This window comes from Loxodonta africana, chromosome 10 (genome assembly GCF_030014295.1).
Source record: "Loxodonta africana isolate mLoxAfr1 chromosome 10, mLoxAfr1.hap2, whole genome shotgun sequence".
NCBI classification, from domain to species: domain Eukaryota; kingdom Metazoa; phylum Chordata; class Mammalia; order Proboscidea; family Elephantidae; genus Loxodonta; species Loxodonta africana.
The window spans coordinates 93,302,964-93,328,215 of NC_087351.1; the positions used below are offsets into that span (position 1 = coordinate 93,302,964).

The window sequence follows — 25,252 nt, forward strand, 5'->3', positions numbered from 1 at the left end:
CTTAAAACTCTTTCTTTGGATTTTTTACTCTCCTGGTTCACCTACCTCTCTATCTTTTTCTATCTTGTTTTCTTCTTACTCTCTATTCTCTAAATGTTGGTACTTCTTAAATTCTTATTCTTGACGCTTTTCTTTTTGTAGCCAATTTTTAATAATTTTTCTTTCAACAACTCCCACTAAGTAAACTAAATTTCTATGGACAATCTAAATCTCTGAAGGCTTTAACACACTCTTTATAGGCTGCAGCTCTTCCAAACTTCAGTTTCAGAGTTTTAGCAATTGTCCTGTCTGAGAACACAATTTATATAAATAATCATTTAACTGTCAGCAAAATCATTTTTTCTCTAAACGTCACCAACATTCTCGCAGTTATACAGGCAAAATATTCCTTCTCTCTCACTTTCTTAAGCCGGCAATTCCTGTTGATTCTTTGTTCATATTTGCTCGTAATCAATCCTTTAATTTATTTGTACTGTTTCTACCCCTGCTGAAGTCCTTATTCTTTTATATCTAAAAAAAAAAAAAATCTAGACACTGCCAAACTCAGGCAGAGGAGTAGGGGTAAAAGGGTACAAGATTATATACTGGAATTCAGGAATAAAATATTAAACTTCTACCGTCTATCTATCTGTCTATCTATCATCTGTCTGTCTATCATCTATCTATCTATCATCTATCATCTGTCTTTCTATCATCTATCTATCAATCAATTATCTATCATCTGTCTGCCATCTAACTATGTACCTATATGTCTGTGTCTATCAATCTACCAGTCTATCTACCTCTCTCTCTATATATATCTATCCTCTTCATGCTGCTATGAGAGTGATCTTACTAAATTATTAATCTGGTAATATTATTATACCCCTTATAAATCTATCCCTGGTGGCATAGTGGTTAAGTGCTTTGGCCGCTAACCAAAAAGGTCAACAGTTCGAGTCCAACAGGTGCTGCTTGGAAACTCTATGAGGCAGTGCTATTCTGTCCCATAGGGTCACTATAAGTTGGAATTGACTCAACGGCAATGGGTTTGGTTTTATAAATCTATTATATCACTTAAAACCTGTTATAATAATGTGCAAAATCACTAGATAACATGAAAGACTGTTCATAATCTGGGTACTATTTCCACTTCTACTCTAGCCACTTACCACATGCCCTTCCCTATGATCAAAGTATTTCTTTGTGATTCTCCTATTGTCTTCTCCCACCCGCAATTTTGGTCTGTCTGACATTCTCCTTAAAGGCTCCAGGGTCCAGTACATGACCCTGGCCTGACCAAATAAAGAATAACCTCCTCCTGGCCAAGGTATGCTATGTCCAGTGTCTTCGCAGAAGCTGATTGAACCTGAGTTAATGAAGAGTCTCCAGGGAACTTTTGTTATAACTGTCAGGAAAGAAGCACCTTACCATCAGGGTTGTTTGGCCAGTAGAAAGAAAGATTGTTGGTGGTTATTTTTGTCACCACTTGGGAGGTGTTTGCCTGAGAAACAGAAAAGATATGAAGACAGATTCCTGACAAAAACTTATTGTGGTCTTTTGAGTTTCATGAGCCAATGAAAGTCCATTTTTTGTTTAAGCCAATTTGAGTTTGTCTTATTTCTGTTGCAACTTAAAGAGTTCTACTGATAAGACCTACTCTAGGAAGGCTTTGCTGATCTTCCAAGCTTGATTTACTTATCCTTTTCTGGGTTCCATATAGCTGTTTCTCTACTCCAAATATCAGCATCTGGTCACACAGAGCTAGATAGAAACTGGTCTCTATCAATAAGGCCAGGAGAAATCTTTGGCAAAGTCCAACGTTAGTTTTCCATAATAAAGCTCTTCATTGAGACTTAATGAGTGAGGAAAACAGATCAATATGAATGTGAAGGAGCCATAGCACTTCTTGGTTAAGTTCAAGTTTATGAAAGAAAACTCATTCAACCCACAGATCTTCTGCTTTCAACATTCTTCTTCCTACAGCTTGAATTATAGGCTACATCTACTCAACTTCACTGAAAGTAAGGACATGGCACTACAATGGAATATTAAAGCCCTGGGTGAAACAAATAGGCCTCAAAAGATGGGACTCTTTGTCTTTCCTCCAGCTGAAAAGTTCTTACTCTACTGAACCATTTAATTATTCAGAAACTAAAAGCAGCAAGTCCTAAATTGCCTCTGGAGAATATTAAATTTAGCTATATTCTACCTGAATTTAACGGGAAAATTTTGAATAAGCATTCTTAAAACCAAATCCAAATTTAACTTTTTCTGACCAAGAGAGAAACCAGAATTAATATTTATAGTACATTACTAAATTTTCCTCAATTCTCCTCATCTGGCCATCACCTAAGTCTAGGTTCCCACTTCTTTTTTACTGGCCCTTGGTCCACCAAAGCTCACTCATACAGGCCTTTCCTGTTCCGAGCTGTCCTTGCCTAACCCTAAAAAAAAATACAGTGTAAATAAAAATTAACCAGATATGCTAATAGAACATTCAGCCAGGTATGACTAGTTAGAAAACTATGTGTTTTCTAAGAATAAACTGACCTATTAAAAAAGGGAGGGTGGGCGTGAGTGGCATCTGTCTTCACAATCGGCAGAAATCTATTTGGCCTTAGATTGAGTGGTCCTTGAAAATGGAGATTAAGATTCTTTCAGGGAATGACATAAAGAAGTAGCTACACTTAGTGTGTGATTTATACATGTAATTCTCATTAATATTAGAAAACAAACATTTAAAAAGCTTTAAGGAAGGAACGGAGGGGGAAAAGGGAAATTTGAAACTCTTTTCAGTAAGGCAGCCAAGGGTCAGTTTTGAACAAGAACAAGAAGTCTTTGTAATCAAAAACTAGCAGGTGACATGCATGATGTTCAGCAGGACAATAAAAGGTACCTTTAAAGCTTTTTTTAAAGACAAGGCCTCTGAGTAACCCAAATGTAATTTGAAAGTCCCACTGAACATCCTGTATCCTGTTACTGCTCGTACTTGAAATTTTTGAAAGCTACCACCAAACCACAGTACTTTAGATTGATAATTTAGATCATCCAAGAACATGAAGAAAAAATTAAAAGTTAATTGGTTTTTAATTCTCCTAGTACAAGTTTAAAAAAGGTAATTTGTCATTTTTGATCTGACATTGCTTAGGGGCATGGCAACTCTAGAAGAATTATGGCAGGGGATATAGAAAACGATAGAGTCAGGAAATTGGTTTTGAGTCTTCTTAGGTTTTGCCTCAACACTCTTTTGTTGTTGTTTGCAAGCTTTATTGCCCTACTCATATTTATGCCTGTCAGCAAATTTCCCTTGGCTACATTCAAAAGACAGCTGTTCATCCACACTCCTCAATGAATAAAGAATATATCAAAGCCAGTTCTTGGCCCAGTGACATTATCTGATTTCTAGAAGAGTTGCCAGCTTCCTCCTTTTAAGAGACTCACAGCATGTCACTTGGGCCCAGGCAGTTTACATATTTATTTATTTTTTAATTAATTATTACTATATTCCAGTCACCACAGTACAAAAGCAAGATAATCTCTATTGAGATTTAAAAGCAACTAGTAATGCTACTGTAGCATTACTGTGGATATAGTGTCTATATCTTTCCAAACCAAGAAGATGGAAATTCTTGCTTAAAAGTTTATTATAAGTACAATAAATGTGATACCCGTGTGAGTAGAACGTACTTCTGGTGTCTCAGTGGTTAAGAGCTCCATTGTATCAAAAGGTCGGCAGTTTGAATCCACCAGCTGCTCCTGGAAACCCTACGGGACAGTTCTATTCTGTCTTTTAGGGTCGTTATGAGTCAGAATTGACTCGATGGCAACGTGTTTGGTTTTTGGTTTGGTGTGAGTAGAAGAGGTAAGGTTAATCAAGAATTTGAAAAAGGAACAGGCAACCAACAGAACCTGGCTCTCGTGGTCTATGAAGAGTTATTTTGATATGATTGGACCATGGGCAAAGTCATATGCTCTACAAAGGTTTTCTACTTATCTTTTACTTTTTTTTTTTTCTTATCTAGATGAGGATTCCACTCCCAAAGGAGTACTTAAAGTCACAAATTAGGCTGCTGACAGGAGAAAAGGACAACCAGACTATACAACAAAACTTTTGTTTCAATGTTAAACTGGCCCACATGAACAGAAGCTGCAAACATGGCCTGTGAATAATTGAGAGAATAAATTTAGAAGCATATTTAGAAAAACACTAGAAAGAGTACTGTGACAAGTTAATAAATAATTTCAAAGGACAAAGTTATTGAAGAATTTAATTCCCTGGACATGCTCACTTGTCTATGCCAAGAAAATTGGACAACAGCTACTTGGCTAACCAACTAGATGAGATTCATATTTGTGCCCATTACAAAGAAAGGTGATCCAACAGAATGTAGAAATTATCGAACAATATCATTAATATCATACACAAGTAAAATTTTGCTGAGGATGACTCAAAAGTGGTTGCTGCAGTACATCAACAGGAAACTGCCAGAAGTTCCACCTGGATTCAAAAGAGGATGTGGAATGAGAGAATCATTGCTGAAGTCAGATGGATCTTGACTGAAAGAAGAGAATACTAGGAAGATGTTTACCTGTGTTTTACTGACTATGCAAAGGCATTCAACTGTGCAGATCGTAAGAAATTATGGATAACGTTTTGAAGAATAGGAATTCCAGAACACTTAATTGTGCTCATGAGGAACCTGTACATAAACCAAGAGGCAGTCATTCAAACAGAACGAAGGGACGCTGTGTGGTTTAAAGTCAGGAAAGGTGTGCGTCAGGGGTGTATCCTTTCACCATACTTACTCAGTCTGTAAACTGAGCAAATATTATCCGAGAAGCTGGACTATATGAAGAAGACTGCAGTATCAGGATCAGAGAAAGACCCATTAACAACCTGTGCTATGCAAATGATACAACCTTACTTGTTGAAATTGAAGAGGACATGAAGCACTTACTGATGAAGATCCTAAACTACAGCCTTCAGCATGGATTACACCTTAGCACAAAGAAAACAATTATCTTCACAACTGGACCAATAAGCGACATCATCAAAAATGGAGAAAAGATCAAAGTTTTCAAGGATTTGATTGTACTTGGATCCATAATCAACACCCATGGAAGCAACAGTCAAAGAATCAAACGATGTACTACCTTGGGCAACTCTACTGCAAAAGATCTCTTTAAACTGTTAAAGAGCAACGACGTCACCTTGAGGACAAATGTGCACCTGACTCAAGCCTGGGTATTTTCAACCGCCTCATATGCATGTGAAAGCTGGACAATGAATAAGGAAAACTGAAGAAGAATTGACACCTTTGAATTATGGTGTTGCAAGGAATATTGAATATACCATGGATTGCCAGAAGAAAGACCAAATCCATCTTGGAAGAAGTACAGCTAGAATACTCCTTAGAAGGGAGTATGGTGAGACTTCATTTCATACACTTTGGACATGTTATCGGGAGAGACCAGTCCCTGGAGAAGGACATCATGCTTGGTATAATAGAGGGTCAGCGAAAGAGAGGAAGACCCTCAATGAGACTGACTAACACAGGGCTCAAACATAGCAACAATCGCGAATATGAAAGAGGACCTGGCAGTGTTTTGTTCTGTTTTATATTGCTGTATATTGGGTCGCTATTGAGTCTGAACCGACCCAACAGCACCTGACAACAACAATCTTGAGTGGGTTCTGTGCCATTTTTTACATAAGACATACTTGCCAAGTATAGAGAATGTAAAACTAGTTCTACCAAATCTTATGATTACTGTGGTAAATGTAGAAGAGTCTGTAGCTAACACAAGTTTAGCCTACATCAAGCTTAGGCATACACAGATACAAGGTAAAACGCAACTTAGAAACATTAACGGATCATTGTCATGTTAACTAGAATGCTTCAATAACCACATTTAGTGAATGTGCAATTTTTAGTTTTTTTTATGCTAAATACGGAAACCCTGGTGGCGTAGTGGTTAAGTGCTATGGCTGCTAACCAAAAGGTCGGCAGTTGGAATCCGCCAGGCGCTCCTTGGAAACTCTATGGAGCGGTTCTACTCTGTCCTATAGGGTCGCTATGAATCGGAATTGACTCGACGGCAGTGAGTTTGGTTTTGCTTTATGCTAAATACAGTTAATCCTCATCAGAACCTTATGATGTATATAGTATTACTATTATCCCCGTTTTATGTATGTGAAGTAACTGGGCCCCAGTATACGTATGTTATGTAACATCCCCAAAGTCACATATGAAATAGTTAAGTTGGGTCTGTCAGCCTTCAGAGCTGTTTTCTTAGTCCTTTGGCTGTTCTGTGTCCCTAGCACATTTTCCTTTAACATGTACCCTTGTCACATATACCAGGTGCCATCAAGTTGATTCTGACTCTTGGTGACTCCATGCGTTACAGAGTAGAACTGAGCTCCACATGTTTTATTGGCTGTAATCTTTACAGAAGCATATTGCCAGGACTTTACTCTGCAGCGCTGGCGAGTGGGTTCAAACAGTCAACTTTTAGGTAAGCAGTCAAGCGCAAACCATTTGTGTCACCCAGGGACCTTTGTGACATATAGAAATATCTTTTATTTAAATTATCAACTTAAGCCCTGGGGGGAGGGTTCTACCAAATATCTTTAGCTTAGTTATTTCTCAGCTTCAGAAAAAAAAAAAAAAAAAAAAACTCTAGATTCTTATCCATTAATTCACTCATTATGCCTTTCTACAGAGACTTTAACACATGTACCAGAAGAACCCATGAAAACCAGGACAATACTAACTAAACATTAATCAAAGTTCAATGAAGACTTGATTGATGAATGAAAGTTCATTTGCCTGAACTTGGGCTTGGCCACCCAATGAAACAGAAATATGAGGTTAAGAAATGGAACTAGTAAGTATTATAAAAGGAGTATTAAATGAAAAGTGCTCCCCTGCCAGAAAAAGCAATAGCTACAGTTTTTCTTCCTCTGCTGCTCAACGTTTAACAGCGCTATAGTGTTATTTCCATCTGTTTAAAAATAAAGATTCTGCTGGTTTGTTGTGCTATTAATGTCATTGCTAGGGCCACCTCTAGATCTGAGAGCCATCATCAATACACTTCAAGCACTCTTCAAAGCTCAGGGAGGCCCTGGGAAACCACAGTAGAAGCAGATAGTGGTTTTGCCTAGTGGTTCAAAGTCATGAACCTTTTTAATTGGAGATATTTTTCTGCTTGTGACAGACGCTAAAGTTTAACAAGATTAGCAACAACAAAAATAGTGCAAACGTTTTCAAAGAGAATGTTTAAAAAAACTGAGAGACCACTGTTTGCAAGCACGTTAGAAGCACCTGTAACCGAGATACAATATAAATAAACTATGCCTATAAGCCAACATTGTCCTTTAACTTCAGTGACCCAATTATTTTCTGTTTTGAGATTTTTGTTGATACCACATATTTTGATCAATGGAAGCACACTGAATCATTGAATGTGTCTGAATTTTGGTAGGTAGTATGGATTTTTTTTTTTTCCTTGCCCTCTCCCACAGGCCTACCCTAAGTGTTTAGTGGTGCATATGAAGTACCACTAATTATGCCCCAGAGTCCCCACCAGTGTCTATTGGTACACATGTGTAACAAATAAAATTTTTTTTAATTTCTATTTTTCCTACCAAATATTCAGACATCTCATACAATACCTTGTAAAAACTGTAATTTGTGGCACATGTTCATTTCTCTGGTTTCAAACAGTCATAAAGGCCCCTGCCTTGTGGCAGCACATCCTCTCACTGGTACAGTAGCTTCCCTGTAAACTCCAGAGGCTGAAAAAGTTCATGGTTGCTATATGTACTGCGGGCATGAAAGGGTTAAAAAGATAATGTGAAATTATAATTCTTTTCATTAAAACAGGTTTTTGCTGAGTGGTTTGACTTCAAATAACTGCATGCATTAAGCAAAATAAGTGCTTTATCTCTGGAATGCCTTATGCTTTACAATTCCAACTTTTCAGTAATGTTGCCTCTCAACTCCAATTAATGAGATTTTTAAAAATGATCAGAATAACCAACAAAATATGAATGCAAAGCAGTGTTTGGGAGGGTAGATAAAATTGCTTAATGGACCAAAGAACATCAATTGCTTAATTATACACTGGGCTGAAACAATATCACTCAGTTTCTATCAAATCTTCCATTCACAGAGATAGACGCTTTTGGCCGCTTAGACAAACGCTCTCCCCAGATCCGGTAACACTACAAGATTTTAGATATGAGCAACTGAGCTGAATGCATGAGAAACATAGCAGAGACATTTCAAATGACCGAGGGCATTATCAGAGGAAATTTGTTGAAACTTTCAATAGCTAACTGAGGAAAAATGGTGGTGTGTATTGGTTTATCATTTGAGGGCACTAAAATATTTAGGAAAATTAGTCTAAAGAGTTTTATGCTATAAAAGGGACCCAACTATATGTTTCACAGTAGTAAATGTGATTGTTTCTGTGTCAAAATATTAAGCATACTTTCAAACATTAAGCTTTAAAGTCTAAAATTATAGTCTCTAGATATGGGCATTTTACTACTTATTTAATTAATGGATAGTTATCAGAATTTTAAAAAAATCAACTATCTCTGAAGAATTATTACTCATTGTCACCTTAACCTTGACAAGAATCCAAATGGACATGAAGGCCAATATCTATCTTGTCTACTCAAAAATATAAAGACATGCTTCCAGGCTTTAGTCTGACAGTTTAGATTTAAACAGAGACTTTGCAACAATGCAAAATAAATAATTAAAATAAAAGGATAAGGTATGTAATTATATTCTGTAACAAGAGTATACCTATTATGACTCCAAAAATCAAACCCGTTGCCATCGAGTCAATTCCTACTCCTAGCAACCCTACAGGACAGAGTAGAACTCCCCCTATGGTTTGCTAGGAGTGCTGGTGTATACAAACTTTAGGTTAGCAGCTGAGCTCTTAACCACTGCATCACCAGGGCTCCATTATTTCTCTACATATATTAGTTATATGATAGGTGATGGGATAATAACAAAACGTTAGACATGTCCTTTGAGCTAAAATTAATCTTAGGTAGGTCTTAGAGAACACACTGATATTTTATACCAGCATTGTCCAATAGAACTTTCTGTGATGATGGAAATGTTCTATATCTGAGTTGTTCAGTTTGGAAGCCACCAACTACATGTGCCTATTGGGCAGTTGAAATGTGGCCAGTGTTACTGAGGTACTGAATTTTTAATTTTATATAATTTCATAAGGAGCACGGTGGCACCGTGGTTAAGTGCTTGGTTGCTAACCAACAAATCGGTGGTTTGAACCCACCAGCCGCTCCACAGGAGAAAGATGTGGTAGTTTGCTTCCATAAAGATTAAAAAAAAAAAAATTTTTTTTTTGTTTCAGGCTTGGAAAACCTATGGGGCAGTTCCATCTGTCCTATAGGGTTGCTATATTCTTACTGTGAGTCAAAAGCGACTTGACCAGCACACAACAACAACAATTTCATTTCATATAGCTATATGTAAGTGGCTTCTGTATTAGACAGTACAGTTCTATACTTTTCTACCATTTTGACACTGGTACTCTTAAGTGCCTGAAATACAAAAATATGAGAATTCCATCAAAATGCTAGACTGTGTTGTACTATTAAACCACCCCAAACAATAAGTGACTAAAGATTATTTTGACCATGCTCCATCCCCAAATGGCTCTGCTCCATGCCCCAGGCTGGGGATGGGGGTGGTGGTGGAAGGACTATGGACTGCCATCTGGCTTTTAAAATTTCTGTTGGAAAGTAATCCAGGCTACTTTCACATACAATTTATTATTCAAAACCAGCATGGCCACTCTTGAGTTCAACAGGATGGAGTCTGATGTTACATGCTCAAGCTGATGTCAATGGGGCCAGGCTGTAGAATCCTCTCCAGAGAGGAGTCGCAAAAATTTTCACCAGCAATACCCTCTACCACAAGAATGACATTTTGCCTTCAGTCAGTGAACATATATAAGCTGTAGAATTCGGCTCTTAACCAAAAGGTCTGCAGTTTGAACCCACCAGCTACTCCATGGAAGAAAGATGTGGCAGTTTGCTTTCATAAATATTATGGCCCAGGAAACCCCATGAGGAAGTTCTATTCTGTCCTACAGTGTTGCTATGAATCAGAATCTACTTGATGCAAAGGGTTTGGTTTTTGGTTTAGCACACTTTACATAAAACCAACTGTTAGCCAGACAGGGTATAAAATGCCCCCAGATCTGATAAACAGTTCTTTCTCAGACACCTTCCAATATATGATAGTAAAAATAACAACAATATCAACAGTAGCAACAATGATAAGAACAGCAACACCACCTACTAAGCCCTTCTTTTGTGCTAGGCACTGTCAGTGGTGTTTTACACACATGATTATACCGAATTCTCACAGTGACCCCAGGAGGTTGGTACTATTTTCCTTGGCCCCATCACAAATGACGAAGCTTAGGCTCAGCTTTCACAGAATTATGAAACCGCAGAAACTGCAGTGCTCGTTTACAACGGCAGATGTCTCAGACAGGACCGACCTCAAATCTTGTTCTTGTTCCACAACACAGCACCGCTACCCCAGTGCCTGGTGTCAGGTTTGTTCTTCCCTAACTGTAATGTTAGTACTTAGAGGCAGCTCCAGTGCCAACTTTATCGGGTGCCACCCTTCTCCATGCTCTCTGACACTCGCCCCCACCCTTCCACACTTCCAATATTCTTAGTAAAAAAGTAGCCCCTACAAAGTAACCATCATCCATTTCTGCCCCTGGCAGGAAGGTACTAAATCATTATTCTTTCCATCTTTCTTGGAAAATGTACACTTCTGGCCTTATTTACCACTTTTCAGACAGCTTGGAAGGAGCACTGGTGGCACAATGGTTAAGTACTCAGCTGCTAACTGAAAGGTCGAGGTTCAAACATACTGGCAGCTCCATGGGAGAAAAGACCTGGTGATCTGCCTTTATAAAGATTACATCTCAGAAAACCCTATGGAGCAGTTTTACTCTGTCCTATGAGTCAGAATCAACTTGAGGGCACACAATAACAAACAATAACAAAGTCAGTCTGGAATATGGGCTGATTTCAAATATGAACAGGGATCTAGGTAGTACTTAACTATGAGAAAGAGGAGATGGCCAACAGTCTAGGTGCTCTCAAAGATGGCGAGGGGATGATCCCAGGCCTTCTGGCAGGAGGCATCAGCAAGGACACAAAAGAGTTCAAGTCGAAACTGACTTTTAGTAGGCCTTGAAAATAACTGAACTATCAGAAGGAAATAAGAGTGTCAGGAGTTTTCCAACTGTCTTAGTTATCTAGATAAATTTATTTTCTCACAGTTCAGGAGGCTGGAAGTCAAAACTCAAGGTACCAGCTCTAGGGGAATGCTTTCTCTCTCTCTCTCTCTCTCTTTCTCTATCTCTCTCTCTCTTAGCTCTGGAAGGAAGGTCCTTGTCTGTCCTGTTTCTGTTTCACAGCACTTTGATGATCTCCATGGGGCCTGACATCTCTCTTTCCCCATCTCTGCTTCTCTTACCTGCTTGTTTAATCTCTTTCATATCTCAAAAGAGATTGATTTAAGACACTCACTGGATTAATCCTGTCTCATTAGCATAACAAAGACAACTCATTCTCAAATGGGATTATAACCACAGATATAGGGGTTAGGGTTTACAACACGTATTCTGAGACCATTTTAAGAATAGATTTGACACATTGAACACTAATGACTGAAGATCAGATGAGTTGTGGAATGACATCAAGGACATCACAATGAACAAAGCAAGAGGTCATTTAAAAAGCAGGAAAAAAAAAGAAAAGACCAAAACGGATGTCAGAAGAGACTCTGAAACTTGCTCTTGACGCAGAGTAGCTAAAGTAAAAGGAAGAAATAATGAAGTAGAAGAGCTGAACACAAGTTTCAAAAGGCGGCTCAAGAAGACAAAATACAGAAAACCAAAAGGAAACACACTTAGAGTTTCTCAAGCTGAAAGAAATGAAGAAAAAATTCAAGCCTCAAGTTGCAATAGTGAAGAATTCTATGGGGAAAACATTAAATGACACAGGACGCATCAAAAGAAGATGGAAGGAATACACAGGTCACCATACCAAAAAGAATTGGTCGGCATTCAACCATTTCAGGAGGTAGCATATGATTAAGGTATTGAAGGAAGAAGTCCAAGCTGTAATGAAGGCACTGGCAACAATCAAGGATCCAGGTATTGACAGAATACCAATTCAGATATTTCAACAAATGAATGCAGCACTGGAAGTACTCACTTGTCTATTCCAAGAAATTTGGAAGACAGCTACCTGGCCAACCAACTGGAAGAGATCCATATTTCGGCCCATTCCAAAGAAAAGTGATCTAACAGAATGTAGAAATTATCAAACAATCTCATTAATAATATACAAGTAAAATTTTGCTGAAGATAATTCAAAAGTGGTTGCAGCAGTACATGGACAGGGAACTACTAGAAGTTCAAATCAGATTCAGGAGAAAACATGGAACAAGGGATAGCACTGCTCAATGTCAGATGGACCATGACTAAAAGCAGAGAACACCAGAGAGATGTTTACCTGTGTTTTATTGACTACGCAAAGGCATTCAACTATGTGGATCATAACAAATTATGGATAACACTGCAAAGAATGGGAATTCCAGAACACTTAATTGTGCTCATCAGGAACCTGTACATAGATGAAGAGGCAGTTGTTTGAACAGAACAAGGGGACACTGCATGGCTTAAAGTCAGAAAAGGTGTGTGTCAGGATAGTATCCTTTCACCATACTTCCTCAATCTGTATGCTGAGCAAATAATCTGAGAAGCTAGACTATATGAAGAACAACGTGGCATCAGGATCTGAGGAAGACTCATTAACCACCAAAGATATACAGATGACAAACCTGGTTTGCTGAAAATGAAGAGGCTTGAAGCACTTACTGATGGAGATCAAAGACCACAGCCTTCAGTATGGATTACATCTCAACATAAAGAAAACAAAAATCCTCACAACTGGGCCAATAATCAACATCATGATAAATGGAGAAAATACTGAAGTTTAAAGGATTTCATTTTACTTGGGTCCATAATCAATGCCCATGGAAGCAGTAGCCAAGAAATCAAATGATGCATTGCATTGGGCAAATCTGCTGCAAAAGATCTCTTTAAAGTATTAAAAAGCAAAGATGTCACTTTAAGGACTAAGGTGTGCCTGACCCAAGCCACGGTCTTTTCAATTGCCTCATGTGCATGTGAAAGCTGGACAATGAATAAAGAAGAGCAAAGAAGAATTGATGCCTTTTAATTATGGTGTTGGTGAGGAATACTGAATACACCACGGACTGCGAGAAGAACAAACAAATCCGTCCTGGAAGAAGTACAGCCAGAATGCTCATTAGAAGCAAGAATAGGTGAGACTTTGTCTCACATACTTTGGACATGTTACGAGGAGGAACATGTCCCTGGAGAGAGACATCATGCTCGGTAAAGTAGAGGGTCAGCAAAAAAGAGGAAGATCCCCAATGAGATACATAGAGACAGTGGCTACAACAATAGGCTCAAGCATAACAATTGTGAGGGTGACACAGGACCAGGCAGTGTTTTGTTCTGTTGTACACAGGGTCGCTATGAGTAGCAACTGACTTGAGGACACCTAACAACAAAAACATTTTGGGGTGACACAATTAAATCTACAACACCAACTTAGCTAATTAACTAGTAAACGAGTTGAGAAAGAGCTATCAGAGGGGTGTAGCCAGCAAGCTGAGGTTCTCACAAAATTAAGTCACAAAACAGAGAGAGGAAATAGGGTTAATGGAGATAATATTACATTAATTATTGACCATTTTAGACCTTGTGCTAAACAGCTACTTAGGACAGCTCTAGGAGGTAGACATTGTGTGTCTTCCTTGAGGAAAATGAGGCCATGAGAGAATCAGTTCATTGTCCAAGTCACAAAGTAGAAGACACAGGATTCAAACCTAGGTCTACCTGGCTTCAGGGATGGATTGTTAACCTTTACTGTTCAGAACAAATTTTTTAAAAAGAGAGGAAAAAAAAAAAGTTTTGCCAGCTGAGATGAAAAAAAAAAAAAAAAAAGAAGGCATGTCTAAAATCAGGACCATACAGCTTATCACGTGATTTGGTGCTAAGAAACTTTTCTATAGCAGATTTTGCATCCAAGATTTTGGGACTGATTCTGCAAAGATAAACACATGATTCTGCATTCTCAACCTTCCCTCTGTGAGCATGGGTGATGGAGACTTGACTCCACCTTGATTTCAGTGTATTTCATTAATGTAATCAGTGACTTGTCATGACAGTAGGCTTACTAAAAACCAATGAGCAAACACCTCTGCCAGCAATAAAAGTTTTAAACCATAAAACTTAGTGTCTACAATCCTAAAATGAATCTGCTGTAATAGCACACACACAAAGTCAACTCAAAGTAAACTTTAAGTCAATTTAGAGACACAGTCTGCCTCAACTGGATTTTCCACTGTGCTTTGCGAGTGTTTGTGTTGAAGTATTTAGTTTTATTGATTAAAAGCTCCATGTGGAAACACAGGAACTTTGAATTCCTGAATCCAAACGTTCACTCCAAGAATTTTTTAGGTCCCAAGTGCTTGAAGAAGTCTTCCCCCCTTTTAAGTGTCACATGAAATATACTATACTGTATAGGTAGATCTGGGGGCAGGATGGCTTTACTGAGCTGGAGGTCAGCTTTGAAGTAACTTCTGGCACGTGGTACAACACTGAAATCTGAGCATATTTTAAAACAAATAAGAGAGCTTTTCCTGAAAGCAACAACAGCCAAAACCAATACAAGACCCCTTAGGCTAAAGAAAAAGAAGATTCAATCAACTGGTTACAGCCAGGAGATACGGAAGTTGATTAACTTGGGAGAAGAGGCAGAAGGCAGGCTGAAAGGGGACTCCAGATTTAATTGACTCACCTGGCTTCAGCCCTCACTCCTTTATTGTCAGGTATTGTGGCCTGCGATAGAAGTACAATCAAACTCATGCTACCACATATATATTTTGAGCCTTATATAGCACATGGCAAAAGTAAAAGCTTCAAACTCTATAATAATAAAAAAGGGATAACTCATAGTGTAAGCATGAAGAAAATATGCTAAAATATAAACAATTCCCATCTTCTAAATGACCAGAATCACTATATCGATGATTGTTCTTTGTCCCCTAACCTTTCCCAGAGATACCTTACATTATGTGGATGTAGAAAGATCCTTTTTCAAACAAATGGAAAAAAAATTATATGGAAGAACTGAATCAAGATGGGTAACCGGGCAAAAGCACCTCCCTCCCACCTGGGTTCAAACTCAATAAAATGACAGCTATGAAAATAAAGTAAAGAAAGAAGATACACCTACACCAGCTCTGGAAACCAGGAAGTATGCCAGAGCACGGTCAATTCTTCCAGCATTTAAAGCACATGGAACCAGAATAATGGAGAAAGAAAAGAGAAGCAACTGTTATACAAAAGAAGGACAGAAGACAATTACCGTGGAGGTATGAACAGTTCCAGGGCTCTTCAAACAGCAGAGTAAAGCAATTATAAAAAAATCAGGAGAGGACAACTCCCTGGATAGTTCATTTTACAACTATTAGGCGAACTCAATCAAGTTTGCTTTTAATGAGCAGCAGAGAGGAGGGATGTGTGTCCCCAGGACAAGCCTTTAATCCTTTCAAATAAAACAATAGTATGACAAGGGAGAAGAAGGACAAGCACAGATTAAATCTCCAAGTTCTGCTGACACTAGTGGAAGAAACAAAGTAATGGAAGTACCCAGTTCCAGTATCTGGGCCCCAAACTAAGCCTTGTGTTCTCTCTGAACTGGAGTTCTGATACCAGAGGCATACAGACATGGTTCTGGGACAGGAAAAATACAGCAAGTCTTGGTCATTTATGAACCCCCCCCCCCCCCGCCGAGGCACCTTGCAAGGCAGGCCTGGCAATCTGCTTTCAAAAGATCACAGCCCTGAAAACCCTACGGAGCAGTTCTACTCTGCACACATGGTGTTGCCATGAGTCAGAGCTGATAGCAACCACCACCAACAGGAAGTAGGAAAATACTTCATTTCCTGAAAAAACAGCTAAGCTCACAACTATCTGGTCACGTGGCCTGTCTTGAACATACATTATACAGAAAGCCAGTAATTATGAAATGTTTGAGGACAAAAACACCACACTATTCATTCACTGATACTACAAATGTTTATAGAGTACCTTTTCGAAAGTAACAGAAGCTTTTTAAGACGTTAGGAATATAACCAAAACCAAACCCGCTGCTGTCAAGTCAATTCTGACCCATGGCAACCCCATGTGTTACAGAGTAGAACTGCTCCATAGGGTTTCTTGGCTGTAATCTTTATGGAAGCAGACTACCAGGCCTTTCTTCCACAGTGCCACTGGGTGAGTTCAAACCGCAAACCTTCAGGTTAGTAAAAAAAAACCACGTGCAAATGGCTTGCACCACCCAGGGATGTGCTGTTAGGGATACAGCAGTAGATAAAACAAAGTACCGTCCCCAACAAATGTATACTCTAGTGAAAAGGGAGAGACAAAAAATATCTCAATAAATATGTAAATATAATATGCCATGAGTCCAAGGACAAAACTAAGCAGGGTAAGAGGGATAGGGAGTAAGTGACTAAGAACAAAACCAACCACACAAAAAAGTAGAAGGGAAGAGAGAATAAAGATAAAAGTAGGCACTAAGAAATTTCCAGTCAAGATGACACAGAACACCCAGGCTTTGATTGACTCCTTTTACTTCAAAATTACAGCAATGATAAGTAATTCATAAAAATAGGAAACCAAAAGCCATTTTCAGGACCCAAAAGAAGGCAAACACCTCCAGGAACACGCAGTTTCACAGCCCTCCAAGGATGGCCATAGCTGAAGCCAAAGGCCTAGTTGGTTCTGGATCACGAAGCAGACAGTGGACAGGAAGTTTAGCTCCTATGGGATAATGGGGATCGAAAGTCTTCACCCTAGATAAGCAAATGGGCCCGGGATGGATCGCTCCTTGAATCCAGGAGCTTAGAGTAGTGTTACAGACTTTCAAAAGGAATGTGATGAAAAACGTTGCCTAATTCTGCCTGAGACTCTGAAGCTTACTGAGGTTGAAGGAAACAGGTGTGTGTGTACCTTACAAACGGAAATAACAGAGTGGCCAAGTGATTCAATAACTGGCTCTGGAGCTACACAATATCTTCCCGTGGCAGGAACCCGGAACCAATTATAAGACATGGTTCAGGAATGTGGGCTAATATCAAACTCATAGTGGTTACTTCTGAAGAGGAACAGAAATAATAGAATTGAGAATTGGTAAAAACAGGGGCTTCAACAGACTTCTTTAGGAATACTCATACAGTTGATCAATAAAACGCAATGTTGTTTTCTTTAAAGATCATCAAAATGGAAAATTATTTGGCAAACGTTTATTTCGCAAAGCACACACGCAAGAGAAATACACATCAAAATGTGAGACGCAAAACTCAAAACTTTTATTAGGAGAAACTTTACCCCAGAACAAAACAAACAAAAACAGTCTGTTAAATAACTGAGACAATATACAAAATTAAAAGGCAAGTCATAGAATAACAGATTTGCAAAGCATAAAACAAAAATAAAGTTAATAGTGTGTGTGTATTCCAACATGTCAAACAGAAAAAGCCAAATGATCTGATTTTAAAAATAGACAGCAGATATTGTCAGTCAATTCACAGATTCACAGAGGTGAAAAGAAAAATGGCCAATAAATATGAAAATGCTGCTTGACTAATAATCAGTAAAATATAAATTAAAGAACAATGAGATACCATTACCCAGCCAACTGATTTTCTCAAAGTAAAAATTCTGAAAAAGCCAAGTATGAGAGGAAAATGTAAACAAAGAGAACAATGGAAGTGCAAATCAAACAACCACTTTGGAGACAGCAATTTGGCAATAAGTTGGCTTGTGTGTAAGGCTAGGCTATGACCCAAGGATTTCACTCCTGGGTATCTAGAAGAAATTATCTCACAAGATACCGTAGTGCAGAAAGTCTTTTAAAAACAAAAACTGGAAATAACCCAAATGTTCATTAACCAAAAATGGAAAAATAAATTGTAGTACAGTTGCAATTAAAGTGAATGCAATAGAACTACACTATACGGTCAACAAATAAGTCTTAAGAATAATGGAAATGGGAAAGAATAGCAAGTAATAGAGGTTTGAATTTAATTCTTTAAAAATACCCAAAATTAACTTTTTTAAAAGGCCAATACAACGAAAAATCAGTTGTCAAGTCTGATTAAGAGAAAAAAATAATAAAGGTGATGAATTTAAAGTTGGGAGATAGGTACCTAAATGCTTGCCTAAGCCTCATACCTTTTATACATTCATCTACTTTTATTTCAATGAGACAAAACAATGATGACGGATCTGAGTTTCTTTTAAAAATTATGTTCACTTTAAGCTAACTAAATTAGCAAGTTATACAACATAACTAGGAAAATTCCCATTCAAAGTAAGTTCTACTTCTAAAGTCTTAGGCTCCAACTATTTTAAGTATTAGACTCAAAGGACTAAACACAATTATCGAGAAAATTCACCTATTCTACTCACATAGGTAATTTTCTTAGGATGCAAAATAAATGGATATTAAATAGTCTTGCATAAAATAAAATTTTGTGAAAGTAAAACTGCTTTATGATTGTCTTGAGCTTTTCTGCTGACCCTATTGCCACATTACAGATATAGCTCTATAAATATACAACAGACTTACGTGCAGAATATATACCCAGTGTTATTGTAAGAATTCTTTTTTTCTTTTAGCAAAATTAATTTTTTTTTTTTTTTAATGAAACTAATCACCTCCACAGAGGTTGGTTCAGGCGTGGATTTGTGACCTAAGCCACTCCAAGCAAAGCCTATCTCAGGACTTTGCTGGAAATGCTGGTTCTCCAATTTTCCCCTGGTGTAGTCTGGGAAGGGCATCAGGATGGCAAGAGCAAGGGCCTTGTGTAACTATGAGGAAAGTAGTGAGCTGTGGACACCAAAGAATGGAGTCCAAGGAGGAAGTTACCACCACAAAGGCAGAAGAGAAAGAGAATACAGTGACTTTATTGTGTCATTCTCTAGACTTCATACCTTTAGATTTCTCAGTCACATAGGCAAAGGAAGTCCTCTTATTGATGAAGCCAATTTGAGTTATCTTTTCTGTGGCTTTGTAACACTCATGCATCCTAACAGGTTCGGTCATTTTATTTTGGCCGGCCTTTCTTTTAATGTCCTTAAAGGGCATTTGCACATTTAATTTACCATAAACACATTTTAAATTATTTTCAAAATAAATAATACATGAGAAAGGTGCTAAAATAACTTTCTTAGAGGCTCAAGTATTTCATATTTGAATAAAATGCAAGAGGTGCAGATAAGCTAATTTCAAACATCTCCTTCCCTAAAACATTCCAACACTGGTTGGACTGACATCTTTGGTGGGATGACATTTATTGATAATTTAAATATTTAATTTGTTTGGAATTTACTTGATGGAGTCAGAGATGATCAATTCAATTTAATAACTGTTATTGATTTTTCCCAATTTTCTTATAATACTAACATAGAAATTAAAAAGCTTTACCAACTTAGCACATAATTCATTAATTCCAGAAAAAGAAAACTATTTGGCTCCTCACTGTACTGTAAGCATAATAAAAACAAATTTTCACAACAAATTGGTACCATTTCTAAGAATCCCAAACTGCAAACAATTTAACCAAAACCAAACTTGTTGCCGTAGAGTCTATTTCGACTCATAGTGACCCTATAGGCCAGAGTAGAACTGCTCCACAGGGTTCCCAAGAAGCAGCTGGTGGATTCAAACTGCCAACGTTTTGGTTAGCAGCCAAGCTCACAGACACTCTGCCACCAGAGCTCCACAAGCAATTTAGAAGGGGGAAAAACCTATCTGCAAAATGGCAACTAGATCACAGTTAAAACTAGAGGGACTCAGAAATACTAAAAAGACAAGATTTTGGAAAGAAATCAACTGAAAATAAACATTTACCTAGTGAATGTAGCCAATGCTATTATATTTGTATTACTTCAGCAAAATTGGAAACTGCTACATTGTTTTTTGTTGTGTTGCTTGGGAAGCATTGTTTTTGAGGAGAAAAAAATCACCTTGATGCAGCTCTTAAAGATAAAGAACATAACTCTTTCCTCTCCCAAGGTTCTTCCTGCCGATTGCTTCCTGGTACTCAGGTTTCTACCAACAAAAAGTACTTTAAAATAGACAGAAAATTTGAAAGAACACGGCTACGGAACACGATTATCCAATTTCACTGTGAGGTTAATAAAACGGCACAGGACTAAATGCTTCACGGTGTGTCCAACCTAGAAACATGAAAATGAACCACAATTCCAGGTACTCAGTGGTATTTTAATAGATCAATATTTCTGATATCGAAAGTACTCACACTTCATTTATTAGCTACTGATGCATATACTCACCACCGTCTTTTGGTTTACTTTTATAAAGATCCATTACCATTTAAAGCTATAATATAAACCTTAAAATTATTATTTAAAAATATTTTTATCAGTAAGATCCTATACTTTGTAATCTTTATATAAATTTGACTCAATGATAGTTATCTTTTTTTATTTTTATTGTGCTTTAAGTGAAAGTTCACAAATCAAGTCAGTCTGTCATACAAAAACTTATATACACCTTGCTATATACTCCTAAGTGCTCTCCCCCAATGAGACAGCACACTCCTTCCCTCCGCTCTGTATTTTCGTGTCCATTCGGCCAGCTTCTTTCTGACCCTCTCTGCTCTCTCATCTGCCCTCCAGACAGGAGATGCCAACATAGTCTCATGTGTCTACTTGATCCAAGAAGCTCGTTCTTCACCAATGTCATTGTCTATCCCATAGTCCAGTCCAATCTCTGTCTGAAGAGTTGGCGCCAGGAATGGTTCCTGTCTTGGGCTAACAGAAGGTCTGGGGACCATGACCTCCCAGGTAATTCTAGTCTCAGTCAAACCATTAAGTCTGGTCTTTTTATGAGAATTTGGGGTCTGCATCCCACTGCTCTCTTGCTCCCTCAGGGGTTCTCTGTTGTGTTGTTCCCTGTTAGGGCAGTCATCGGTTATAGCCAGGCACCATCTAGTTTTTTGGTCTCAGGCTGATGTAGTCTCTGGTTTATGTGGTCCTTTCTGTCTCTTGGGCTCATAATTGCCTTGTGTCTTTGGTGTTCTTCATTCTCCTTTACTCCAGGTGGGTTGAGACCCACTGATTCATCTTAGATGGCTGCTTGCTAGCATTTAAGACCCCAGATGCCACTCTCCAAAGTGGGATGCAGAATGTTTTCTTAATATATTTTATTATGCCAATTGACTTAGATGTCCCCTGAAACCATGGTCCCCAAACCCCCACCCCTGCTAAACTGGCCTGCAAAGTGTTCAGTTTATTCAGGAAACTTCTTTGCTTTTAGTTTAGTTCAGTTGTGCTGACCTCTCCTGTATTGTGTGTTGTCTTTCCTTCACCTAAAATAATTCTTATCTACTATCTAATTTTTTTTTTATCTACTTAGTGGAAACCCCTCTCCTTCCCTCCCTCCCCACCCATAACCATCAAAGAATATTTTCTTCTCTGTTTAAACTATTTCTTGAGTTCTTATAATAGTGGTTTTATACGATATTTGTCCTTTTGCAACTGACTAATTTCACTCAGCATAATGCCTTCCAGATTCCTCCATGTTATATGTTTCACAGATTCATCATTGCTCTTTATCGATGCATAGTATTCTATTGTGTGAATATACCATAGTTTATTTATCCATTCATCTGTTGATGGGCACCTTGGTTGCTTCCATCTTTTTGCTATTGTAAACAGTGCTGCAATGAACATGGGTGTGCATATATCTGTTCACGTAAAGGCTCTGAATTCTCTAGGATATATTCCAAGGAGTGGGATTGCTGGATCGTATGGTAGTTCTATTTCTAGTTTTTTAAGGAAGCGCCAAATCAATTTCCAAAGTGGTTGTACCATTTCACATTCCCACCAGCAGCGTATACGTGTTCCAGTCTCTCCACAACCTCTCCAACATTTATTATTTTGTGTTTTTTGGATTAATTCCAGCCTTGTTGGAGTGAGATGGAATCTCATTGTAGTTTTGATCTGCATTTCTCTAATGGCTAATGATCGTGAACATTTCCTCATGTATCTGTTAGCTACCTGAATGTCCTCTTTAGTGAAGTGTCTGTTCATATCCTTTACCCATTTTTTAACTGCGCTGTCTTTTTGTAGTTGAGTTTTTGCAGTATCATGTAGGTTTTAGAGATCAGGTGCTGATCTAAAATGTCATAGCTAAAAACTTTTTCCCAGTCTGTAGGTAATCTTTTTACTCTTTTGGTGAAGTCTTTGGATGAGCATAGGTGTTTGACTTTTAGGAGCTCCCAGTTACCTAGTTTCTCTTTTGCATTGTTAATGATAGTTACCTTGAGCTGTAAGAGAAGTATCACTTCTGTTGCTTTTTTCTTTCTTTTAAATTCTATGAAACCAGAGAATCTTTACTTAAACCTATAGGTTACCAGGGTTGAGTACCATCATTTGGTGGTTCTCTAGGAAGTGGAAATTCAGATCAAAGATAGATCCAGAAAGCATGAAGGGGTTTGTTACAGACAAACATCAGAGCGTAAGCTATCAAACATAATTCATTGAAAAGTTAGAAGACTAAGTATTTCTATAAGGGAGGTAAAAGTATATAGAATTATGAAAGTTTATTAAACTGATTAAATATTTTTGAAGTTAAAATAAGGACTGAGGACCCTCAATCACTTCTCATTTAACTTAAATGGATTTGAGTTGCAGGTGAGGCACCAGAAGTGTCAAACAATCCTTAACAAATGCTGAGCTCTCCCCATCAGTTTTACACGGCTCGTCATTAATAAAAATATTGCAGGGAGGCACCTGGGGAAGAGTATCAAACCTAAGATCGATTCAGTCATTCTCAAATCTTGTGTAATGTCAAACCCGCCATGACAAAACCACCATTCCCCTCTACGATTAATGTGAAACCCAGAGACCCCCTACAGACATTATACATAATTCAAAGATAAAATTCCCATTCTGTGCTAAAGTCAAGATGTGACGAATGAATAGAACTAAGCAGACAATATACTGATAACAGACCAAAGAGTCTGGATGTGTGAACAGTTTGAACTGAAATTCACCACTTTTTTTTTTTTTTGCAGGCTGGGCAAATTGGATGCTTGATTTAATGAGCCATGAAGAAGGGCTGATTGATTGTAGGGGGATGTTGCTTTACGGTTTACTGTTCACAAATCACTGATCTCCTTATTGTATTGTCTATATGTAGTAATCTGCTTTCTCCTTCTTGTTTTTTGGGGAAAGAGCAGAGCGGATAGGTTGGGGAGAATTTTACATCTTCAAAATTATCCTCACTTATCAAAACTGACAGGCCCTTGAAGTTTAAAGCACTTTTCACAATTCCAATTTGGTAAAAATAAAAACAAAGATTTATGCTGAAGAGATGACTCATAAATTCTGACCTTGAAGCCTAGTGGCCTGCCCATTATAAACTATAGATTTCTAGGCCTATTTTTCTGGCAATGTCAATAGGGCACATAAGCTAGTTACCAGATTTAAAAAAAAAAAAAATCTATTGAATTTATGTAAATAAAGAAATTCAAACTAAGAAGAAATAGTGTCCAAAATAATCTACACAAGAAACACAAAAGTCTTCTCTTGTTCTCTGAAATTAACTTTACATTATCCTTAAAAAAAAATGTTGAGGCATATACTCAGCAACAATAACAAAAAAAATGTGTGGCAAGTGAAAAGAAAAATATTAAAAAAAAAAAAAAAATACCACAGAGTTGCTAATACTATACTCAGTATACTAAATACTCATTGAAGTTTAGTTTCTATAAAAGGAGCTGTCATGGATTGAATTGTGTACCCAAAAAATGTTTGTCAACTTGGCTAGTCCATGATTCCCAGTACTGTGTGACTGTCCATCATTTTGTCATCGGATGTGATTTTCCTATGTGTTGTAAATTCTACCTTATGATGTTAACAAGGCAGGATTAGAGGCAGTTATGTTAATGAGGGAGGACTCAATCTACAAGATTAGGTTGTGTTTTAAATCAATCTCTTTTGAGATATAAAAGAGATATGCAAGCAGAGAGACAGGGGACCTCATACCACCAAGAAACAAAAGCCCTTTGGACCTGGGGTTCCTGTGCTGAGAAGCTCCTTGACCAGGAAAGATTGATAACAAGGACCTTCTGCCAGACCCACCAGAGAAAGAAAGCCTTCCCCTGGAATTGGCACCCTGAATTCAGACTTCTAGATCCTAGACTGTGAGAGAATAAATTTCTCTTTGTTAAAGCCATGCACTTTATGGTATTTCTGTTATAGTTGCGCCAGATAACTAAGACACAAACCATAAAGATAACCAACAAACAAATAAACCAACTTGTCATAGCTACGTCTTTTTAGGTAAGGTATTCAGTTACAATACCTAGAGGAAGTCATAATGATTATAAAAAAAAAAATCACACTTTATGTAAATTTAATAATTTCCTAATACAAAGCTTGACAATTTCTTTTCTGAGTGAATAAACAATAAAAAAGCAACACTAATTCGATTTAGTAAACTATATGCGGTATGTATGGAACATTAAAAATTAGAACTTGAAAAAAGGAATAATATTGAATAGGGAAATACTGTACTGTTTCTTCCATAAGGATAAATTCATATAAATAAATTTTTTTGATTTTGATTGCTTTTCCTTCAACAATTCTGTAACCAACTAGGGTAAACAGTTTGATATTTAATATATTTTAAATTATTTTCGTTTCAATATGTTGAAAGTAACTTGATTTAATCTGAATCAAGTTTCCAAATATAAGATCTACATTGGAATTCCCACATTTAGGGGTATTATATCCCCAACTCTATAAGCAAAAAAAAACAAATCCATTGCCACTGAGTTGATTCTGACTCATAACTCAACCCTGTACGGAGACTTGAGTATTCTCAAATCAGGAAATTAAGGGAATGTAAATTATTCCTGCAATTCCAATATTTCACATCAACTCAAAATAAAAATTTTGAAAATGTTAATATATTCAGTTACTCTTTAATGAACATATAATGATTATTTAATGAATACCCATCATATGCCAGACACTTTTTTTTTTA

General features: G+C 37.6%; 1 protein-coding gene across 20 annotated transcripts in view; it reads right to left on the minus strand.

Annotated features, from left to right (window-relative positions):
* Positions 1 to 25,252, minus strand: part of CEP128 (centrosomal protein 128) — a 554,311-nt gene that overhangs the window by 221,466 nt on the left and 307,593 nt on the right. Inside the window, exon 19 of one of the 20 annotated variants that reach the window (XM_023546444.2) lies at positions 7,569 to 7,808. The exons of the other annotated variants lie outside the window; for them this stretch is intronic. Coding sequence (XP_023402212.1) covers positions 7,702 to 7,808 — 107 coding nt within the window. The 3' untranslated portion in view covers positions 7,569 to 7,701. Of the gene's footprint in view, positions 1 to 7,568; positions 7,809 to 25,252 lie in introns of those variants that run through there. 20 annotated transcript variants of the gene reach the window in all.